Source organism: Urocampus carinirostris, chromosome 2 (assembly GCF_059441175.1).
Source record: "Urocampus carinirostris isolate Australia breed hairy pipefish chromosome 2, RoL_Ucar_1.0, whole genome shotgun sequence".
NCBI classification, from domain to species: domain Eukaryota; kingdom Metazoa; phylum Chordata; class Actinopteri; order Syngnathiformes; family Syngnathidae; genus Urocampus; species Urocampus carinirostris.
In genome coordinates, this window is record NC_142350.1 from 11490929 (window position 1) to 11516016 (window position 25088).

Here is a 25088-nt window from a genome sequence, read left to right on the forward strand (position 1 = left end):
CATGGCATCACTGTCCTTGATTGGCCTGCTAATTCCCCTGACCTGAACCCCATCGAGAATTTGTGGGGTATAGTTAAGAAGATGAAAGACACCAGACCTACAAATGCAAATGAGCTGAAGGCCGCTATCGAAGCATCCTGGGCATCAATAACACCTCAGCAATGCCACAGGCTGATTGCCTCCATGCCACGCCGGATTGATGCAGTAATCCGTGCAAAAGGATTCCCAACCAAGTACTGAGTGCATCAATGGACATTTTCAAATGTTTGATTTAGTTTTGCTGTTATAAAATTATTTTTTTACTTGGTCTGAGGAAGTATTCTAATATTTTGAGATAGGATTTTTGAGTTTTTTTTCAGCTGTAAGCCAAAATCAGCAATATTCAAATAATAAAAGGCTTGAAATAGTTCAGTTGATGTGTAATGAATCCAGAATGTATGACATTTTTGTTTTTTTAATTGCATTACAGAAAATAAAGAACTTTATCACAATATTCTAATTTTCTGAGACAGTCCTGTATATTTTCACTTTTTTGTGCGCTTTTTTAGGGTGGTGAAGGCCTTGGGGAAAAGGAGCCACTTGGGCTGACTGGTGGTGTTGGTCCTTGGTATATCTATTAAAAAAAAGTGATATCCAACATCCCTAAAGCCTTCGATATAAAAAAGCACTAGTCAGGATTTAAGTTTTTCCCAAGGAACCATTATAAACGATATGATACATTAACAATATTTTAGTTCCCTCGTAATTCCAATAAACCTATATATAAAAACATAGAAAGCCATGCTTATTATTGCTATTGGTCTCTTGTTGAAGACAAAAAAAAACAATCCTATGTTCCTCTTGCCGTCCTTTAAGCCAGACACCGAACGTGACTGCCAAAGGAAAAGAGCAAAAATAGAAAAGAAAATGAAGGTGAACCAGAGGTTAAAGCTTCCCTGATGTGTGAGGATTGTTATCATTTCTCATCGCCCATTGCACTGAAAGGAACCGCAGACCCATTCATTCGTTTGAAAATACCGCACCAATCGATTCTTAATCACCAACAGCCATCCTAAAAAAGCAATTTTCGAACCGTGAGCGCCAAAAAACACTATTTGACTGGGGATATCCCAAAAAAACGCGTGCGTCATGGCAACACAGCATAACCTTGTCTGAATTTTTAACAATGCACAAATGAAGAACGGAGGAGAACATTCATTTGCATGTGACGCACTTATCAAGACTCCCATCGGATTCCATTAGGATGAAACAAGGAAAAATGACCCATCCGCGGCTTAATATAATCTCCCTAATAACATGATCACAGCACAAAACGCTGTCAGCGGAAGCGTGTTTAATTTTCCATGCTGCCATCAAAGTCCTTTTATCCCTGAGCGTTAAACCTTGCATGGAAAAGGATTGGATAAGCCCCCTGGAGTGTATGCGTTTTGCCTGAGTGATGGGTGCCCTTGTCGGCAGCCAGCTCTCGCCATCTTTATCGCAGTCTGGAGTGTTTGCCCTCTTAAGAGCTCACCTGGGTTCATCCGGATGATAACCAAAGTTCATAAAAGGAAAACACACAAGGGCAACAAAAGAGGATATGACAAAAGAAGAATATGTTCAAGCCTTGAGGCTTTTTTCGATCACAACATGATGCTTACTTTTTAACCAACTACTTGAGGTAAAGGTTGACAATTTGTTTTCTGGCTAAATGTTCTCGAAACTGGGACAATAGCGTGTATTGTGACACATTCAGGATACACATTAAATGAGGCTAAAAATGTTTACTAAAACTACAAAAAAAATCAACATCATAAGTAGGTTATGATGTTTTTTTGTCAATCACAATATGTTTAATCAACTATTTAGGGTAAAAAATTGACAAGTTAAATATTCTCGAAACTGGAACAATAGCGTGTGTTGTAACATTCAAGATACTTGTAACATGTGGCTAAGAATGTTTACTAGGCCTTCAAAAAAAGAAAGTATAATAATTTTTATTTTGTTTTTTTTGTATGTCGATGCTATCCCAATCAGATGCATAGGTTCTAATTCATGCGTTCATAACTTCTCGGCTCGATTACTGTAATGTATTGCTTTCTGGTCTCCCGATGTCTAGCATCAAAGGTTTGCAGCTGGTTCAGAATGCGGCAGCAAGACTCTTGACGAAGACAAAAAAGTTTGAGCACATTACTTCTGTATTGGCCAACTTGCACTGGCTCCCAGTCCACTTAAGATGTGACTTTAAGGTTCTCTTACTAACATACAAATGTTTGCATGGACTGGCGCCCTCTTATCGCTCAGATTTGACTTCCCCCTATGTTCCTGCATGGAGCCTCCGCTCTGAAAATGCCGGTCTAATTGTGACTCCCAGAGCCAAGAAGAAGTCTACAGGCTCGAGAGCGTCCTCCACCCGGGCCCCGGTGCTGTGGAATGCTCTGGCTCCGGAGATAAGTTTTTAAATCTAGACTTAAGACACGCTTCTATTTAAAACCTTATGATTGATGCCCACCTCATATTTTGTACAGGGAGTGCAGAATTATTAGGCAAGTTGTATTTTTGAGGATTAATTTTATTATTGAACAACAACCATGTTCTTAATGAACCCAAAAGTCTCATTAATATCAAAGCTGAATATTTTGGAAGTTGGAGTGGGGCTTTTTTAGTTTTAGCTATTTTAGGAGGATATCTGTGTGTGCAGGTGACTATTACTGTGCATAATTATTAGGCAACTTAACAAAAAACAAATGTATACCCATTTCAATTATTTATTTTCATCAGGGAAACCAATATAACAGCTCAACATTCACAAATATACATTACTGACATTCAAAAACAAAACAAAAACAAATCAGTGACCAATATAGCCACCTTTCTTTGCAAGGACACTCAAAAGCCTGCCATCCATGGATTCTGACAGTGCTTTGATCTGTTCACGATCAACATTGCGTGCAGCAGCAAACCACAGCCTCCCAGACACTGTTCAGAGAGGTGTACTGTTTTCCCTCCTTGTAAATCTCACATTTGATGAGGTACCACAGGTTCTCTATGGGGTTCAGATCAGGTGAACAAGGAGGCCATGTCATTAGTTTTTCTTCTTTTAGACCCTTTCTTGCCAGCCACGCTGTGGAGTACTTGGATGCGAGTGATGGAGCGTTGTCCTGCATGAAAATCATGTTTTTCTTGAAGGATGCGGACTTCTTTCTGTACCACTGCTTGAAGAAGGTGTCTTCCAGAAACTGGCAGTAGGACTGGGAGTTGAGCTTGAGTCCATCCTCAACCCGAAAAGGCCCCACAAGCTCATCTTTGATGATAACAGCCCATACCAGTACCCCACCTCCACCTTGCTGGCGTCTGAGGCGGACTGGAGCTCTCTGCCCTTTACCGATCCAGCCACGGGCCCATCCATCTGGCCCATCAAGACTCACTCTCATTTCATCAGTCCATAAAACCTTAGAAAAATCCGTCTTGAGATTTTTCTTGGCCCAGTCTTGACGTTTCAGCTTGTGTGTCTTGTTCAGTGGTGGTCGTTTTTCAGCCTTTCTTACCTTGGCCATGTCTCTGAGTATTGCACACCTTGTGCTTTTGGGCACTCCAGTGATGTTGCAGCTCTGAAATATGGCAAAACTGGTGGCAAGTGGCATCTTGGCAACTGTACGCTTGACTTTTCTCAGTTCACGGGCAGTTATTTTGCGCCTTGGTTTTTCTACACGCTTCTTGCGACCCTGTTGACTATTTTGAATGTAACGCTTGATTGTTCGATGATCACGCTTCAGAAGCTTGGCAATTTTAAGAGTGCTGCATCCCTCTGCAAGATATCTCACTATTTTTGACTTTTCAGAGCCTGTCAAGTCCCTCTTCTGACCCATTTTGCCAAAGGAAAGGAAGTTGCCTAATAATTATGCACACCTGATATAGGGTGTTGATGTCATTAAACCACACCCCTTCTCATTACAGAGATGCACATCACCTGACATGCTTAATTGGTAGTAGGCTTTCGAGCCTATACAGCTTGGAGTAAGACAACATGCATAAAGAGGATGATGTGGTCAAAATACTCATTTGCCTAATAATTCTGCACTCCCTGTATTGTCCTGTCTTTTTCTGATTTCCTGGCTCGTGGTGATACGAGGGAGAAGGACGATTTGAGATGAGTCAGCGGACCACCGTCTGACTTGAAGCATGTCAACGCCTGCATCGACCAGCCGGCAGAGATGGGAAGCTGCGCTGTTGCTCTTATGGACTTTTTGGACTATGTTACAGGCTTGAGGCGTCGTTGCTGTCATGAACTTCCCGAACAAATTTCAACATGTTAACTATTGTTCTCTTTTATTGATATGAACAATTTTTGTGTACTGTTACCCAATGCTAAATTTATTGGATCCTGGTCATCCTGGAAGGGAAACAACCACTTGTGAGGCCCCTTCTCAAGGTTTCTTTTTTCCTCATGCTGAGTTTTTGAGTTTTTCCTTGCCCAACTGTTGGTTTACCATTTTTTTTAAGTTAAAAATAGTTCGGATTCTCCGATTTATTTCTTGCATGTTGGCATGTTAATGTGATATTTTATGGCCATTTAAGTAAACGGAATATCAGTTTTCTTTATCTGTAAAAAATCGTACACATTTGAAGATATTTTTTGCTAATTTCAAGTAACTCTGGCTTGCCCAATTTCGTTGTCACAATATGTTAACCCATTTTGTAACAATGACAATAAAGGTATATTCTATTCTATTCTATTCTTTGATAAAGTGTGTTAAATTACATTATTGAACTTATAAGTAAATGCAATAAATAATTCTCTATTTGTTTATTGTATGTGTGCAGTTTAATCGACAATTTAATTCCCCTTTCAAAAAATGATACTGCGTTGATTTTTTTTAAGTAAGAAGATTCTTGACATTGTTTAATACTTAAAAGTATTTCTGAATTCAAACAATAAGATTTAATTGACTTTTTTGACTAAAAGTGATTTATAAGAAAATAATATTGTTTAAATTTTTATATTTCTTTATTTCATTCTTTTGAAATAAAACTAATATAAAAAATATGTTTAAAAATGGATAAAAACTTGTAGCCATTGGAAGAAGATTTTTTTAATTTTAAGGATTCCTGCAAAAATAGTCAGGAAAAAAATGTATAAACCAACAAGAAAATACCTTGGTCAATATTTTTCTCATACAGAATATGAAAAATACTCATAATTGTCTACCAGCTGAGACAAATTAGCTTATTTTGGGCATTTTACTTGTTTTAAAAGTTGAAATTATAGCTAAAGTGTCAAATCAGAAAAAAACTAAACAAACAAAAACCCATCACATTTGAAATCCGTAAAAATTCGAAATACGTAAAAATAAAACTTATTTTAAAATGTATTTGCCAAATAAGCTAGATTTTGCTCACTTTGCATCTCTGACATGTTTCCAAAATTTAAATGACAGCAAAAGGTTAAAAAGTGAGAGAACATCCGATTTCAAATCGACAAAACCTTCCAAAATAAAATATATTTTATGCTTTGATGTCATTGGGCCTAGCTTGCGCCTGGCCCCATCTGCCGTTGAGTAACAGGCCTGGAGCCACATTCATCTGTTTACAGGACAACAGCAATTGTGAAGCCAAAACAGCAGTTGGTGGGCAGGTGTGTAATGTTTTCCTAAAAAAAAACTTGCCAACTCCGGCGCTTGGCATGGCACACTTTCGACGGTGCTTTCAGTCCCCCTTGCAGGCCTGTGCAAACTTGAATCATTTTGTTGTTGCCTTTGTGTGAACAAAACCTTCCCACGCAAGGAAGAAGTGCACAGCATATTATGACACTGATATTTATAGTGTGTTCTAATTTAATGTTAAAAGTTAGCATTTTGACTCCACTGATTCATTCACTGTTTTCAAACCCGCCCTGGCAAAATTATATGCTGCGAGAAACATAAAATCCAGCACTAAAACGACTGGGAATGACAAACTACAGTTGCTATCCGGCGACCGATCTAAGTGCTACATGTTTGCTAGTGAACTGTAACCCAACAATTAAATGCAGGAACAAACTATTTTTGATGCAGGAACAAAATGGCTTTGTGCAGTTTAACTTTTCCCTTGGGTGAACTGATTGGCGAGGCCTCTGCGGCTTATCCTGGCTCTGCTACTCACAATGCACGGCTAAATCCTAGCGCTAAAACACTACCCTGCTCTGTGGTCGGCGCTAAAAGTGGCACACCCTGTCCACATTTGTCATTGCAAAGCCGCAATCTTTCTCGACTATGAGTCAGTTTTGTACTTTGTCCCAGGCTGGGAGTCGAGCTCAATTGTGTAAATGTCACGTCCTATTGCGTCCGTGAGGCCAAACCCACCGTTTGATATTTATAAATAGGCGCTGATCCCAGAGAAAAGCCTTTTCGGGATTCGATACGAGCGCATTTCTCACAGTCATTTCTTATGTGCGAGTTTTTACTTGGCAACTTAACAGTTCTTTTTCCAGTGTGATATTGTTGATTTTCAGGCCAGGTTTCCATCAAGCTGTACATGGTGGTGTATGTCTTGGAACAATAGACCTGCATCGAAACTCAATTTTCCAGGCGGGAGATTGTGATAGCTGTGCTTAATCTAACATCATTGCAGCCTAGCGTACCATATAAAGCTTGCTGAGTATCTAATGGGCGAACAGCATACAATGCAAAATAAATCCTTTGTTGAGTGGCAGATTATTTTAATTTAAAAATTTTGTTTTTCTAGTCTTAATATATGTTTTACATATACATATACATACATACATACATACACACACACACATATATATATATATATATATATATATATTTTTTTTTACATATATATATATATATATTTTTTTTTTTTACATACATATATATATATATATATATATATATATATATATATATATATATATATATATATATATATATGTATATATATAAATATATGTATATGAGTACCAGAGCCCCTAGTGGGAGGTAGCTAGAGTCAAGAACACATTCACTTTTCTGACTCGTTCTGGGAAATTGATACAGAGGAGGGGATTCCCAGCCCCCTCGCTCAACCCAACTGATGTGTTGGAAGCCAATAGGTGACCAAACCCCCCAATTCCAAAACCTAATACCGAGCGCTAAGCAGGGAGGCAATGAGTACCAATGTTGTAAGTCTTATGTATGACTCGGCCGAGGCTCAGGGTTGTATAAAACTCTTTACATTGTTCAAGTGGAGGTGCTAACATTTACTAGAAAGCCCAAGGGACAACATCAGTACCCCGGTCAGGAATTACCCTATAATACTTAACCCATTTTGTTCCCCAAAGAAGACACTTTTGAGCTGCGATTTATTATATTTTTGGCCAAACTAATCATCATAGCGCCAGATTCGTTACGCATTTACAGTCACTGGAAAGATTAGTTTGAGTCAAAATTAGAACATATACAGTATTTTAAGGAAAGGGCATGATCCTTCTTCTGTCATAGTATCTCACCTTGCTCGGAGTGTTCTCAACAGCAAGCGTACTCCGTGGTGGCACTTGATAGACATCTTGTCCAGAGGGCACCTGGTAGATGCACTGCTGGCTCTGCTGCTGCGGACTTTGCAGGGAAGGTGGCACCTGGTAGAGCCCCTGAGCCCCGGGCGAGCAGGCGTTCTGCTGGAAACCCGAGCTCTGGTGAAGCGACTGGAGAGCGGCCCCCGCTGCCACCGGTGACTGGGCCTCGAACTTGGGTCCGATGAGCAGCTTGAGGCGGTTTCCAGGGGCGATGCCTTGGCGACCATGCAGGGAGCAGAGCCACCAGCCTTGCAGGCCACCGGTGTTCTGTTCAATTACCGTCAGGATGTCCCCTTTGCGGAAGGCCAGCTCCTCTGGGGACTCAGGCATGTTGTCGTACAAGGCTTTGGCCATTAGGTTCTGTTTGAAAAAGGAAAACGCAATCTATTAGAAACTTAAGATCAACAGAGAACAATTCATCCATCCCGCACCCTCAGATTTTCTTCCTCCATCTCACTGTACCCACTGCCCATCTCTCTGAGCAGAGCTTTCAGCCACTCTGCCCCCCAGCTCTGAAGCTCTTTGCCACTTGACCTCTGGAATTTCGCAACCAAGTCTGTCCACTTTCAAATTCAGACTCAAAACTCACATCTTTCGACTGGTCTATTCATAATTACCTGTTTCACATACCGCCCCCTGTTTTTTAACTATGCTTTTTTTTGGTATTTATTACTTGCTTGTTTTACTGTTGTCTGATATTCCGTGTACAGCAACCTTGAAAGGTGCTTTGATGTAAAACATATTATTATCATTATTATTATTAGTATCATCAATATTATTATGTACTTAATTGAGTGTGTTTGAGGCTAAAAATAATGTAACATTTGATTAAAATACTTATGGGAAAGTATTATCTGCATTAGAAGTAATTATCATTTTGATAATATATATATTCACACACAAACATGGAAATAACAAACGCACAGAATTAAGATAAAAAGGCCGAATTTGGGAATTGATGCTGCTGATAAATGTAATTGCACTACTTTTCGTTGCACTATTGTGATGATGCACTATTTTTTATTGCACTCTTATTGCAACTTAGGCCAGTCTTTAAAGGTACGTTGTAAAATATTGGACCGCCATGTCACTGTATTGTCTAATTGCGAACGAAAACTAGTGCCAAATGAGAACAACCTAGCAGCAAAATGCTAGACAAATATGGACTACTATGTATGGATTCTGCGACATACAACTACAGTAATACTAGAAAACTTAATATAAATAATATAATAAAAAGAGACGAGCACTGAAAAAGCTGAGGTCAATCATGGACAATCCATCGCATCCACTACACAGCATTATCTCCAGACAGAAGAGCAGTTTCAGCGACAGACTGCTGTCACTGTCTTGTACTACGGACAGACTGAAGAGATCTTTTCTTCCTCATGCCATGAGGCTCTTTAACTCCACCCGGCAGAGTCAAGGCCCACATTAAACCACACCACCTACATTGGATATTACCGAATCTTACTGCAATATGTATTTTGTGTAGCACTATTTAGTTACTCTATATAACACGCTACAGTGGGCATTTCCACGTCACACTGGGTATTTGTATATTGTATTCTTTTGGCTTTATTATTGTACTGTTCTCAGCTCAGGGATGCTGCTGGAAATGTGAATTTCCCTTCGGGGATGAATAAAGTATCTATCTATCTATCTATCTATCTATCTATCTATCTATCTATCTATCAAATGTAGTGATTACAACAGGGACTTAAAATATTATTTTGCTTTATTTATGAGGGTTTCAAAAAAATTTAATTCTATTTGAAAAGAGATATAAAGAAGTATAAGATGTATATCTCTGTATGTATATTTATTCATGAATTAAAAAATGGAATAGGTCTTTAGGATTGGCCTTTCGGTCATTTTTTTTAAACCATTTGCGACTCCAAATAGTTGCCCACCCCTGGTTTAGATTATGCATGAAATGGACTGACTGCATGAAATGTTCCCATTAATTATGTTCTGTACACAAAATCCCACATTAAAGTTTGTTTATTTCGCCCCTCCGTGTTAACATTCACTCTGACATGTCAGTGAACTTAAATCCCCGCTTCAAATGACCATGCAGATGGCATTAGCCCGCGGCTCGGCGCCAGATGTCTTTCAAACAAATCTGAACTTGACGGGATTTTCTCAGCTTGGCTTCTCGCTCCAGGACACACTTGCGTGTTCCGGCCAGCGGGGGTTGAGGTGTAATGAGACTAACAGGCAGATTTTGGCGATAGCAGATGCCCCGGAGTGTGCCATTGCGGTGTTTAAGGCCGGCATTTGCGGCTAATTGCCGCATTAAATGCACCATTATCCCTTTTTGGGGGTGGTTTATGGCTGGAAAGACTCAACTTAGCACTGGAACATGGACAAATACAGTACTCTGTACTGTTAATTACATAAACAAGCAATGACAACCTACCCCATACGGGTGAAAATATTGGAGACCTTTTACACCTTCAGTTTTTTTATGGTGTCAGATTTCTAAAGCCTTCTACCAAAATTGCTGCCCCAAATGAAATGGTTCAAAATGTCAATAAAAACTAATTCCAGCGGGACTAAGAGGTCTTACCAATCCACTTATTGATTAAATAATTGATAAAGAGGGTTGTCCCAAGGCTCTAATTCGGCTTATGCCGTGAACACATAGCTAATGACAATCCTTTTATCTTTGAAAATTGATCACTGCATTAGTATTGTTGCCCTTAGGGAATAATTCACTCCCACTGGATTTTCTTATTTTTGTGAAATGCAACATTATAGTCAACAAAATACAGTACGCTTGGGTTTCCCCTAAAAGGTCATTCTACAGTAAATAACACACTGAAAATTTGAAATAATAGATTTTATTTGATCAAATTCTAGCATGTATAACTCTTTTCTTTTGAGATGAATATAAAATACCAAACTTAGTAGAAATTTCCCAAATGCTGCTGTCATACAATAACATCTGCAGCCAATACCCAATGCTTTGCTAATCATGTATCTATTATTGTATAATTACATAAGATTAAGAGTCAAAAAAGCTGATTTGACTTAGTATTTAGCTTACAACCGGGTTCCGTGTGAAGGCAGCTGCTCAAATAAGCGCCTGCGTTGGAGCTAGTATGTGATAAATGTAGTCTTCCACAAACCAAATGTATATAGTCCTAGCGCTAGCCATGCTGCACTCGCGTGAGTGAACAAGGTCGGGGTTACGTCTTGGAAACTTATTAAATCTTCTGTGATTGAAAAAAAAAAAATACCGGATAATAAGTCTTTTAGATAGTTTTAGTGTGGAGACTCCTGTATATAGACTGTCGGCCAGTTTAACAGACACGGTTTGATGTTATCATGGGTCTACACTGTTATTGGCGGGTCAAATAAAAGTGGAAGGTGTATGGCGTTGTTTTTTCATCTCCCTGCTAGAGTTACCTCTCAGGGCGAGAAGAATAAGAAATTGGAAACGAACGTGGTTATCAAGGTTCAGTAAAGCAGACCTAACACCCAAATCATATCCGTAATTGAGAGTCTGTCCAGAACATTTCGTAAACGCTAGGTGATCAGGAACACAAAATCATCATTTTAGAATGAATGATAAACTTAGTCTTACTGTTGACTGTCTTTTGGGTTAACAAGTAACTAATTAAACTTGTCAGGCCAAATCTTTGTTTTTCCTTTCAAGTGCCAGTTGTAATATAAACTGCAATTGGTCTTTTCCTGAGGCTAGTTAGCAACTATCCATATTAATCTCCAATTCTCTTCGCATAAGTCAAAAACACGAATGCTTATTTAACTATTGTAGTTCTATAGCGCTGAACTTCTTAACTTTTTACTGAATTTTTATTCAACAGGCAAACTATCTGCCTTAAATTATATCTTACAGACATCGAAGAGGATTGTTCCACAAAAACACACGAGTACAAAAGCTACAGAACATAACAGTTTGTGAACATTAATCGTCGTAATTTAGCATGGAAAGTTCATAGAACAAACAACAATGTAATCATACACATACTCATCTAACATGGTCGTCACTACTCAGGTTCCTCTGATGCAAAGTAGATCACGTGATTAAGAACTATGGCTGCATAATTAACCCCTTAACGTTTCTGTACAATTCGCCTAAAATCCCAATCCAAGACGTACCCAGAGTAAATTGAATGTTTTTCTTGAACCATTTGGAGAATATGGAGAGTCTCTTTTGAAAGGTAAGACTCTCAAGTTTTGTCCCAAACTGAAATCGTCACTACAAAAAGCTACACTGTGAATTTCCCTTCGGGGATGAACAAAGTATCTATCTATCTATCTATCTATCTATCTAATCTGATTTGGAACACACAGAACTAGGTTTTTAGTACCGCCTGAATTTTCTTTTGCAGTTAAATGCCTGCAGATGAGTGTAGCACGGCCATCTTAGCTGGAAAACAGGTGAGACCATAGCTTACTAAACATTACATTTTACACATTTTTCTAAAGGTAGGAGGCATTGCCTAAAGTGGCCATTTGGAGACGACTACTTTACTACACAAAAACATTTGCAAATTTGTATTTTACTAAAGCCAATTTTTTCTCAATTGTAAAATATTTGCAAATGATTGTCTTCTCTTTCCAGAAGTCAAATCAATGATTGTGCACACTTGTCGATAATAGTAGTGCGTAAAAATGAATCACGGATTGCCTTGCGCACGTTATTTTCGTCTCGAATTCAAATACTCTTTAGGTTTAAATTATGTCAATATGATTAACCATTGTGTTGTATTCGTTTTAAGGACTGTTTTTGTACTTTTTTTGTAAAGCTTACATGGAAATGTGAAAAAAAACTATTTATTTTTCTGACCAATCCTTGAAAAGTCATAACATTTAACGTTACATAAAATATAATTCAAGGAGATTTTTACTGGGTTTTTAACAACACAGTGGCTGAAAATTTTGACCTGAGAACAACATGGTTAAGTACTCACAAAAAAACAAACATTGCACAGAAAATGCACTTGTCTTTTAACATTTAAAAATCACATTAAAATTGCAATACTAGTCTGAAAAATCGCAATTAGTTTTTTCCCCCCAAATTGTGCAGCCCCATTAAAGAACCATCTATTGTCCAATCCTGTGGTAAATGTTACAGAATAGGGACTTGGCCCTTGAGTTTAGAATGACATGCCTGACCTGGCAATGAGTTACTTTGCTACACTGTTGTTTACAACTCTTTGCTATAGCCATTAAGTCATTACATTGTACCAGATAAAATACTGCCTAGCTTGTTATCAATCTTTATTGTACGCTACCCTGCATGTGGGAACCAGGTAGCTATCGTTGAGGTTTTTTTCAGCCATGGGGTTCACTCCTTGGCTGGTTCCCATGTGAAAATCTCCCTTCTTGTTAACGCCGTTATCTCTCACTGTGTTGTTGTGGCCGCTTTGGCTATTGTCTAAGCGCGCTGTCAGCAACATTAGCCAGTAACACTCGACACACCCGCAAAAGTACCACCCCCCTCTCCGGCTACCCGCTAGGTGCACCCGCGGAGCATTCGATTGCGACCTTGGGGGTCGCTGATCCAATAGGATGTGATGCGACTGTTGGCCAGTTCCAATAATTTGATGTGGCCTGGCAGAATCATCCATGAGGAAATGAGGAAAGCGAAAAGCTCATTTCTGTTCACGGAACTTGCGCTCAAATGTTTAAAGCTCAGCTTGTGCGGTGGTGATATCTCACTTTTAACAGCAGAAGACTCCTTTGTCCCGCTCCTTTGTCTCTGTTAATTACAATCTAAATGAATGTTCTCATATAAAATTAAATCTTGTATGAAGCCCCCACGTAACCCACATTAAGCACTCTTGTCACAAAACAATAATCTCATCCAAGACAAAACATTTTTGAAGCCTTTCCACATAAATGCTTTCAAAATTTAAGCCACTCTGAATATCTAATCAGGTCTGCAACACAATTAATTCTCCTTTTCAGGGTCGGAGACAGAGTGTGTCCCACGTGACGGTGGGCTTTGAAAGGCGGAGTACATTTTTTCAATATATTTATGCAAACCTAATCACATCGCAGGCCCCGGAGCAGATTAATGCATGCATCAACTCGGCAGCTTGTTGACATCAGCCACAAAGCCCGTTCAATAGCTGAAAGAAAGCAACTTAACTTAATCCTCATGCTTATCACAAGATAGTTTTAAATGGAAAATGATGATGACAGTTTGTTTATTTTACGTTTGAGTCATAACGGAATAATTAAAGCATGTCGCTATAAGGCATTGACTTCCATGATTTTTTTTTCCCCAAAAAATTGACAAGGAAAATGTAAAATGCTCTTGTTATCAAATAAAAAGTATGTAGCTTGAAAACATATTCACAGGGTTCCTACAGCTTAAGGCAAGTTCAATTCAATACTTTTTAAGACTTCTTCAATACCTTTTGAAATCAAATTTAAGACCAAGTCAGCAAAGGATTTCTTGCAGAAAATACATCATGCCAGGTATACATGGCACAGCTCTAAGCATTGGCAAAAAATGTTCGGCGGATTGTCACTTCTCGTAAAATTGACCTTTTTCATGACCCAAAGTAAACGCCTCGGCCCTGAGTTGCTAAGATCATTGTGGGTAAACCTAAGACATGCGTCTGCTCTGAAAGGCCTGTCTGAAAGCACATCACCGTTTCGATAGTTCCGGTATTGTGGTTACGGCAATGTTGCCACCAAAGTAAATGAATTATTTAAAAAAAACAAAAAACAATTGATAAAGGTTACTAAATCTTTTTAGTTCAAACAAATAAAAATCTTATTGATGTGTTTACATTTTTTAAGACTTTCAAAAATTGGATTTGAGACCTTTTGATACCAAATAAGGCCTTACTGTTAGAATAATGAATTCCATCCCTTTTAAGACTTTTTAATGATCCGTGGGAACCCTGATTCAATACTAAACAGTCATGTCAAAATCAATAATCTGAAAAACAGAACAAGTAATACAAAATGATCAGAGGGGGAAATTATTATCCCCGTCCCATACTGTTCAACATAGTTATAAATAGCATTATATGTAGAACATATTTAGTTCCTTTTTGCAGTAATACTGTGAGCATACTTTGAATGATGCTGCCACTGCCACCCACTGCAGTGGATGAGACAGTACACTCTCTCCCAGTCTAAAAAAAGGTTCTTTGGGGTTAAATGAGCCTTCTAGAGGTGCATGAAAGAATTGATGAATTATGAATCTATTTACATTCGTTTTTTTAACATACACTTAGACTTAATACTGCTTTTGAAACATGTATTCAAGTCATCTTAAATGAATTTAAATGGGTGAAAGAATAACTATTGACAGTTTGTGTTTTCCCATCTCATTGTTTACTCAAGCTTACAGTTTGGGGATAAAATCTGCTCAACAATTAGTTTTACTTCTTGAACTGTTGGCCATTGCACTTGATTTTTTTTATATATATATAAACAAAATGATTTCGGATGAAATGATTCAGGTTTTATTACAAATGACTTTAGCATTATTGCTTTTGTAAAATGATAACATTTTATGGCTTCAGATCAATTTGATAGTCTATCAGTCCTTGGGAAAAAAATAAATTCATGAGCTGTTGTGGTAGATCTTACTCACTTCCTCCAGTGGGTGCTTCCCATGAATGATGACAGTTTGCTACTGCACCTTCAGCCAGGAAATGTCAATTTGGATTAGATTTAAGGCCCCATATAAAAACATAAATGCAAATCGGTGCGACCCAATTGGGAAATGTAATAAAAGAGCCGTAAACATTTGCATAAACAGGTTGTTTGTTGAAAATAATCGTCCCACATGTCTTTTTGATGTGAAACAGGGCGGGAACACGCAGCTCTCTCCTCGGTGTTTGTTTGCTTGACTTGTGTGGACACAGCCGTAATGTGAGCAGATAAAACTGACTATTAAGGCCTTGCATCGCTGACATAAACACGCTTTAGTCATGACACGGAGACGCTCTTTGCCATTGATCATGCTGTAAACACACGTGTTTGCCGTTTTGTGGCGGGTGAGTGTGGAGGGATGGTTAGGGAAAAAAAGGCCCCCACCTATGAGTGTGCGCTTCCAGGAAGTTATCGTTTAGAGGTCAGTGACGGGGCGAGACGGGCTACTGCTCCATCAAGAAAATTATGCATGATGTGTTTTGGGTTTCCAAGAATTAAAAAAAAACAACTCGACTATGACACTTTTTCATTTGGTGAGTAACAGAGAGCTAAAACTTACATAAAAAATACACAACAAATAAATCTTCAGCTATTGACCAATCACAGCTCAATCTCAGAAAGCATAATAATCGTTAATAATAGTGAGCTGGGTCCAAGGACTTATGTCAGTATTCCGATGATGTAAAACCATGGAAACGTGCAAAATAATTCCATGAAGGTCATAGTCCTACTGCAAACATTCTGATTGCAGTATTTAGTCCTTTCATGTTTTGATTACTCGTGCATGTATACGCATTCCAGTAATGCACACGGTTTCCCTCATCTGAAATACTGAATGCCCCAAAGCACTGTAGGACTTGTCGTACAGAGACGAATGATAAACTCAGATTTACTCGCTTAAAAAGCTTAATGTGTATACGTGGATTTTAATGTGTATTGGTTTTTTTCAGGATATTTCAATTTTTTTTTCTGCTCCCACAGCGAAAATGCAGCAAAATATAATATAATATTATACAATATAATGGTACTCATGTCTATGTTCTTGCACATGTCGACTGCACTACGTTTACTGCTCACCTTGCACAATGTTTGACCATTTATTTTTTCTGCACTATGATGTCTATGTTTGCACCAATGCATATGCTGACTATGTTTTTTGCACTATGATGACTTTTGCACCAAATGCAATATTGCACAACCCTTACGATACCAACGATATTACGATAACACTGTATGTAACATCCCACATGCCGACATTTCTTGAGTAAATACCATGTAAATTATAACTATAGCCTTATCCCCCTTGTTTTATAACCTTATCTTCTCTGTTCCTTTATCTTCTTGGCTCATACCTCACTGTGAATGTGTAAAACTGGAGTGTCATGCCCAATTTCGTTGTCACAATATGTTAACCCATTTTGTAACAATGACAATAAAGGTATATTCTATTCTATTCTATTCTAAAATGTAACAGTTGGATCCATCAAGATATGGTGTAAGTCCATCACATACGAGCCCATCTTGTGAACACACGAGGCACAGCCTAAGAGCTAATTTTTGGAGTGTGGAGGAAACAAACATAGTACTTTGTTGAATTTGGTGAGTAACATGGATAAAATCATCCTTTGTGTGCTGACAAACGTTAATGACTTGCAAACGCCATGTATAAGGGGATACTTGTTATTCCTCTGGCATGTAAACGATTCATTCGGATTGCTCAAAAATCAGTATTTAGGTTCCAATCAGATTATTGCCTATATGTAAACGTAGTCCATGTCATCGTCCCGCAACACTGACTCTTAGCTTCCAGAAAACTATAAAAACAAATTGAACTTTCTTAAGTTATAGTCTAAAAACAAACCAAAATGCATTGCAGTGGCACATATAACATATTATTCTTGGAAACTAAGTTTGACTTTAGCTAAAGGGGCTTCTACTTGACCAACGTTTAAACGTTTACCTTCTGGTTGACTACAACCACATGTGGCTAAAGGCAAACAGTGGCAGAGTTTTTATTGTCTGGATCTGGATTTGCTACCTGTGATTATTTTAAGTATGACGCTTTTCATGTAGTGTTCTACAAACTGACTTGATCCTTCTTTAAATCTTGGTCCTATGGCAAATGTAGCAATACTGCAACATTCGGGTTAAATGATCCATCTTACCCTGTCTTTAAAAAATGGAATCTGGATCTCTAGTTTCTCAGCTCAATCGCCATGCCAAGAAAAAGACGTAAAAAAGGAATTTTTGTTTTCCCTTGCCAGGCTTTCTTCTCCCCATCAGTGCCTTGTTTAAAGACCTTGCATGTTTTCATGAGCCCAAGGCATGCAATAGCGCAGAGCGTAACTGTCTGGCTCTGCACCTGGATCACAGTGTACAACCTAAAGATCCAGCTGTGTGACCCTCCCGGGCGCCCCCTTGATCCCAGTTTCTACGTATGCAGACATCAATGACTCACGCAGGCTTTTTCCATTGGTGTCTGGCCTTGACGCAGACTGTGTAAACCTCCCCTCACTTACCGGTGCTGACCGGTCCCAAAATAAAATCTGCCTTATGTAACACTGCTGCCAGTTAAAAGGGCCCCACCTCTACTGGCCATGAGAAAACTCAGAAGTTTAGACTTTTTAGGGTGGGTAATGAACAGGGCTTTGACTATATAAGCTCATAAATGCTGAAAATCACAGTCAACAAACTGCCCCCTCACACCCAAATAGTGCTTTACCCAAGGTGCGAGAATCCACCACTGTAACTTTGTCGAATGAGAAAAGCAGCGCACTTGTGTGGCCTGGTTCCACGTGGCTATATTTAGAAAATAATTATGATAATGACGATAATGAGGACCTGATGACTTTTACCAGTCGTTCCTCAGAGTGAAAGGCCTGCTGCGGGTGAGAGCCAGTTCAAATAAATGGGGCGTGTGAAGGGTTCTGGGTAGGAAAAGCTCGTGGGAAGTGGCAAAGCATACGTGGTAATTTTTCTTCATTTGAACTTTTCTTCTTACAGGAAGGTTTACCCCCCGATTATAGCCTATTTGTAGCCTCTGTCAATGGCTTTGTTTGAGTAAAATTATACAGCAGGTTCTTGGTATGAGAGACAATGTTCAACTGTGTCCTTGCATGTAAAATTAAACTTTATTTACCAAGCTATATGTACCAATATATAATTAATTTCAAAATAGTTAGAGAGCGTATGATTTGCTTGAAATGGTCAGGAAAAATCAATAGCTCATTTTTTCCTTCTGATGACTGACTACCTATAAGCTATTACGGTCAAACTCCGGTTAATAACCTTGTCAAATGATCTTAATTTTCTCATTTCACTAACCGACTAAGGACAGCAAATCACTTAGCGCTGTATTTACCGTCAGATATGCCTAACTATATGACCAATGATGTTAAAGTCCAGAAGGGAAGGTTAGATTTAATATACCTCGAGCCACAGTGAAGCGGAAAAAATACATGCGGACTCAGGAAATGAAATCCCAGGTGAAATCAAAATTCACTGAGGTGGAAACATGATGATTCCCTGAAACAGATGTTTCTCCAGGATATAGTGACATGGCCGCTTTCTGGTGTCCCTTTTCATCTGGAGGGACAAAAGCATGACCAACTTAGGTGCCGAGGTGCCTAACTTGTTTGGGTGTTTGGGCAATTCGGTTGGCCATGGTCCAAAAAAAATTTGTGTGTTTTTTTGCTATTTGTTTTTTTCCCCTTTTATTTTCTTTGTTATTGTATGTGTTTGTCTTGCTGTCGGTCACCCCTCTTGAGGAATATGACCAAGGTAGATAGATAGATAGATAGATAGATAGATAGATAGATAGATAGAATAGTATTTAAACACTCGTAAAAACAGTGATGATTTAAATATTGACCGTTTACACTAGACTGATGTCATTAGTTTTACAATGCATAAAGTCACTTCTAGATGTTTAAGTAAAATATGATGAATGTGGGCAGGATGACAGTGCAACACTTGACATTTTAAGTCTCACAAAGTTATTGAGAAACATCTTCGTTAGAAGGGATGCACCCCCCTCAACCGTTACCAATGCTATTTATTTACTGTTATACATTATGTTGACATTACCCTGTAATGTTATTGTTTTTTTTCATCCCGCGCAACTTTTTAGTCCCCTTCAGAAATTATAACGAACAAGGCAACTTGCAATTTGGCGGTCTTACCGTTTTCTCATCTTGTGCTGTCTTTTGAAACACGTGCTATGATGAGGTGTGTGAGGCACATCTATTTACACAAATCTGCAGGAGTCCCGTGAGCATCTTGGGTATAGTCGCCTTGTGTTTTATTCCAAGACTTCCTCTGACTCTGAATTGTGTGAAGCAGCAGGCAGCGAATTTGTCTATCACTGGGTTTCTGCCAACTTTATGGGTTTTCTTTAGTACCAAACACAGAACTCTGCTCGGCAAAAGAGAATTTAAACAAACAAATGCCTTAAAAAACACAATCACAATCCTTTTGGCAAGACTCAAGGCAATATTATTGGCAAACGATGAAGTGATTTACTTTCTTGCTTCCTGCCAAGGTCAAATGCGACATGGGTGCATCTTGGTATGCTCTGGGGACCAACTAATCCCTCAAGGGGGCATGAGCCAATATCATATTCATGGTATCTCTGAAGGGCCACATTGGAAGGTTTTACACATAGGAAATTTTAATGATATGGAAATTCACTCGACTGTCCTTACAATTTCACGGTAGGCAGAGATGTTGCAATAATAAACCTGCCCCCAAACCATGCTGATCTTTGAAATAATCTTGTAAGACACTTTTCTTTAATTTCTCAAAAGAAAGAACCATCTTGGTGAAATTTATTTTAACTTGAGACAGAATCTCACGATAACCATTTGTGTATGTGAAATGTGGAATGCTCTGATATGAACTAACATTTGCGCTGGCATGAATAACTTTTCTCAGCTGCCCAGCTTGCTACCACAAGGTTTAACAGCCTCTGGGGTCAGAGCATACCGACAAAGGGCTCACAATCTTGAGAGGTGACCCTACAAAATAGTTGACATTCTTCAGAAGACTGATGGGGGCTATTTGTGCTGTCCTTGAATTAACAATATCATCTGCCTGTGTATATTTTTGTTATGTTGAAAGTTGGCTGATTGGCCTCGGGTACAAAGGGTTGGATGGTTGCAGTCTAAGGAATCCTACTCCAATGGGAATTAGAGTGTTTCTTGTCGAAGGACTCTTGCCACATAATGCAACTGGGGGCTTGACTATTCGCACCCTTTACCAGACTCATTAACAACCTTGAGGGCCACCTTGAAACAATTCTGCGCATCCCCTTGATGACATTCCCTAAGCGAGACACCCTGGAATGTTCTCATTTTCACAGGGAGGCCCTCTACCTCTCTCTTCCCATCCCCCTCCCCCCAATCACCAAACAAATCTAACTTTGCCCTTTTGTCGCCCCCCACAACTTCCTCTGCTTTTCGTTTTCTGCAGCCCCTTTCAGCATCAGGGATTCTCCTCCCACTCAGAACAATGTCAGCTTTGCCCTCCTCCAGCTCCCTTTACGCTTGGACCGGTGCCTGGAAGCTGAACTCATTAAAAAAAGAATCAGAAGGAGAAAGACACACATTTTGGACACCTAACCACGGAGGTTGTGAAGCATTTTCAGTAACTGTGACATTAATACTAAAAGCGTTAGTGGAATTTTTTTCCCCCCCATAAAACAGTCTGAACTTTTGGGAGCACCGCAGGGGCCATGCTCCATTGAAATTGTTGGACCTCACCGATGCTACGGGAGATCGAAGAGCGTGCGTATAGTCCCACAGATGAGATTATACGAATTAGGAGACCAATAGAAGAAATAACCTCTCTCTCGCACCTGAGCACCTGCTCAAAAGCCTCTCTGACAGACAACAAGTGACTAGGCGCCGGGGATAAACTCCGACTGAAACACGACCCCCTCCGCTACTTAATATAGCGGTAAATCATTCAATGGTACTAAGATCAAACACAAACATGAAGATTTGAGAGCGTAACCTCTGTGGTTATTTAACAACTTTAAACAAGGCAGCTGACCTGAAAGAAATGTGACACAGAAGGCTGACGCACAATGTGTCATGGAAGCAGGGGCACATTCCTCTACCCCCATGCCAACCTTATAGCCTGCGTTACATAATGTTCGCATACAGTAAACCCCCACTTCAGGTGAGAGCCTTGCTGTAAAATCAATGAACTTTACACAACGGCAACCCAAACAGCTAAATAATTGTTGAGAGATGTCACAAGAGGGTTTCAAAGCATTGCAACTCACTCAAACACACTTCCTTGATACACGAGAGCCACCAGATGGCACCACAGAAATGGGCTGGAACATACTGATAAATTGTCATATTGTAAAATAACTGAAGGTAAAATAACAGACTAAAGTTACAAAAGCTTATGTAACATCGAATCTAGGCAAGACTAATTCAGCAGCTATTCATCCGGTTTCAAGCTGTTATTTCTTTACCATTTAATTTAAGTCACAATCAATCAAAAATCACGGATGCATCATGGACCAAATACCGTAGCTCTTTGGTTTCACTAACACTGGGTTATGACGGAAGATTAATGTGAGAATAGGCTGCCCCATTGCACAACAAAGCTCATATACCACCAAACTTACGTTTATTTCTTTGATTGGCTGACATTAGTCTTTCTGATACAAATGTTTACTAAAATGCTGCCTTTTACAACTGGTCTAGTGATTGACTCCAGACCAAAACATTCTTTACAGCAAAGTTCTATGACCTTATTCAAGCTGAGAGCTACTTTTTGTCACTTATTAGTGCAAAGAGCACCCGATTTGAGGCTTTACTAAAATGACAACTTATGTTATTACTATGTTGTTCCAATGTTATTACCAGGTTAATTATTGGAAGTAAGGTTAATAGACACAGTCAACCACTAAAAAACATTTTACTTGAAAATCAGAAGAGAGATATTTTCCAAACTTGCAGAATCTAACTGTTTTGGCAGGTGTGTTGTTACTAAAATAAAAGTCCTTATCTCAAACGTACGCTAGCTTCAAATGAATGTCTGGTCCCCTTTGTAGTTGAGTAACTAAAATGCCCTTGGTTACTGAAGGCATGGTAAGTAAATAGCAGAGGCTGGCTCGCTATCTTGAAAGGCGGCAGAGAAAGACAAACAAAGTGCAGACACGATTCTGCGTTATTGACGGTGCACACTGTGTCAGCTTCCTTCCTGCACGCACTTAAGAGTCTTGAAATTCTTCCCCCCCTGATTCATAAATATCTAAAGTCCCCCTTAGAAAAGCTGAAACCATGAGCCTGCTCTAAAATGTATATTTAACAGACCAATGAGTCAGTCCATGTGCACGCCTCCTGGTCTGGTCCAACACCCCCCCCTAGAAAGACACAGAAGCCTGATGCTGAGCAACAGGGGAAGCTTGACAAACAGCAACTTGAGAAAACAACCCACAAAACTGCAGCCTTCCCCCCGTTCGTCCTTGGAAACCTCTGAATCACGCCGACATTTCGGATGGGTTCCGACGAGAATGCGGCGAGCCTCTGAGCTCATCTAATGAAGACCAGTGCTGCGTGTGACCGCACTAAAAAACGACCGTGTTTGGTGAAATGAACACACTGTTCACTTATACAGCTGATAATCTCCAGTTTTGCTCTTGCGTCACGACATATTTACCAGTGCACCACGCCGCTGGTCGATGTAGCACTGCTGAAGCCACTTTGCATGAATATTTAAAGCTTTATAAACAAACCTGAAGACATCTCCCATTTAGGGCTGCAAAACAACTACGGTATTAATCAATTAAAATGTTTTTTTTTCATAGATTCATCGATTATGTGGATGAACTGATAACGTATTTGTTTCAATTCATGTAATATCAAACTAAAAATGTGTTTAATAAACCATACAAAATATTTTTGGCTAATCTTGTGACTGGTATCAGCCATCCTATGTCAGAAAACAAGAAATAATTGTTGATCATTTTCGAAAGTAAAGCAAATTGCTGGAGTCAGGGCTGAATCATAAAATCATTAAAAAACAAAGTATTTTATAAGGGATTCTGCGTCCTCTTTAGTGCCTCCAAATGGTTAAAAAATAATTTGAGATAACAAACATTAGTTTGAATAATAATCAAAAATACACTCAATATCATATAAATGTGCATTTTTAATAATATTCTTGTAGGTTGAAAAATGAGCATTTATAAGACAGTGAATGAACCTCACTTAAAGGGAGCTGACATAATTGTCCGATAGCTTGCTGCTACAGGTGCCTATAAAAAGGCAGGAAAAAAAGAAAAAGAGGTGCCTTTTGGTCAATTTGAGTTTCTATAGTTCGTATTCTTCCTTGTGCTTTTTACCAGGCGTTCTCATTTGCACTACACCATACAGCGACATCTAGAGGTCAAATAATATAAAAAGATCCGCAAAACAGCTAATAATCTGAAAAATAAACACATAAGTCTGAAAGATATTAAGTTATTTTGAAAAACAAACAAACAAAAAACATGTAAAATAACCTTAACTGTCACCAATCAGTGTAATGTTAATCCACAATTGGTCTTTTACCACCAAAATAAGAAAATTAATTAGCTAATATTTAATTCTGAGAAGCTTAAGTTTAAATATATAGATAATTTCTTATTTAAATGTTATCTGGATGATTAATTGATCATAAAAAAAAACCTGTCAGTTATTTGAAAATCATCTAGTTGTAAATTCTTTGTTGTCGCATATACTCCCCATACTCCGATCATTCTATATTGTGGGCTTATATTAAAACATTATGTATAATATTGTGAAGAGTTTAGACAGTCAAGGAGACGGGACCTAGATAAGGTCTGGCTTTTTTCCCTTAGCCCGTTTTGTCTTTCTGATTTATCAATTGTTTTGAGATCAATGTAACCTTGTATTTGGATGGACAGAAGGAAACAAATAAAATGTAAATTAAACAATGTATAAAACAATTGAGTATGGCAATAGAGCACCAGCAATGATTGGAAAAGGCGTGTCTCCGAACTTTGAGCTTTGTCATGTGTTAGACTTTTTAAAACCAAATGACATTTTAAGATGAAATATGTTGAAGACATTTTCGTATTTAAATATTTAGTAACATATTATTCAATGTAGATCTAAGAGTGGGGTGCCCAGTTGGACGAGCCTACACACGTAACGCTTTAGTTACGCCCCTGATTGCTGAAATAACTGTTGGAAATAGCGGCGACAGATTGGGCAGGGGGAAAAAAGAACAGTCCGAGCGTGAAGTAACCGGACGAACCATCAAGATGACGAAAACGAGACAATATTTTGATTTGTTTTAGAATCAAAACCATTTTTCCCGACAAAGTTAAGGCCGGCTTTAAAGTACGACAGAACAAGGGAACAGTCACTTACTTTATATTTCATTGTGCCGCTCCTCTAGAAGATTCCAAAACAGACGAAAAATATCCGCTTTATCGCACATTAATAAGAAAGAAAAAGGGGACTTCTCTGTGGCTAAGCCGCCATCCAGAGCCGTGAAGACGGAGGGAACTCGCCTATTTTCTGGCTTCGAGACTCGGATTGAGCCTCTTTGCTCGACGTCCTCAGCAGTCTCCGCTCTCCGGTCTGTGACGAAATGTATCATTTACATACAGGCCACTGATTGGTCAAGTGATGCAGCACACTACCCAAGCCACCTCCCCCTTTTCCTGATGTGACGTCATGATTAGAAATCGAACTAAAATGCTTCTGTAGTTTGGCATAGATTATAATAATGAAATAGAATAAAATTCATACTTGTCAACCAGGACCAATTGCTCCCTTTAATAATGATTACAATTGCCCTTATTAATTGTTATCAAACTCAATGCCTCATCTATGTACTCACAGCAAGACAGGCAATGTAGATTGTAGAATAGAAACAATGATCATTTGTTTGA

At 38.9% G+C, this 25088-nt stretch overlaps 1 protein-coding gene across 1 annotated transcript in view; it reads right to left on the reverse strand.

Annotated features, from left to right (window-relative positions):
- nedd9 (neural precursor cell expressed, developmentally down-regulated 9) overlaps positions 1-24762 on the reverse strand; it is a 45282-nt gene extending 20520 nt beyond the window's left edge. Inside the window, exons 1-2 of the mRNA XM_088328919.1 lie at positions 24562-24762; positions 7451-7873 (exon numbers count right to left, since the gene is read on the reverse strand). Coding sequence (XP_088185045.1) covers positions 7451-7873; positions 24562-24573 — 435 coding nt within the window. The 5' untranslated portion in view covers positions 24574-24762. The remainder of the gene's footprint in view (positions 1-7450; positions 7874-24561) is intronic.
- Between the last annotated feature and the right edge of the window lie 326 nt (positions 24763-25088).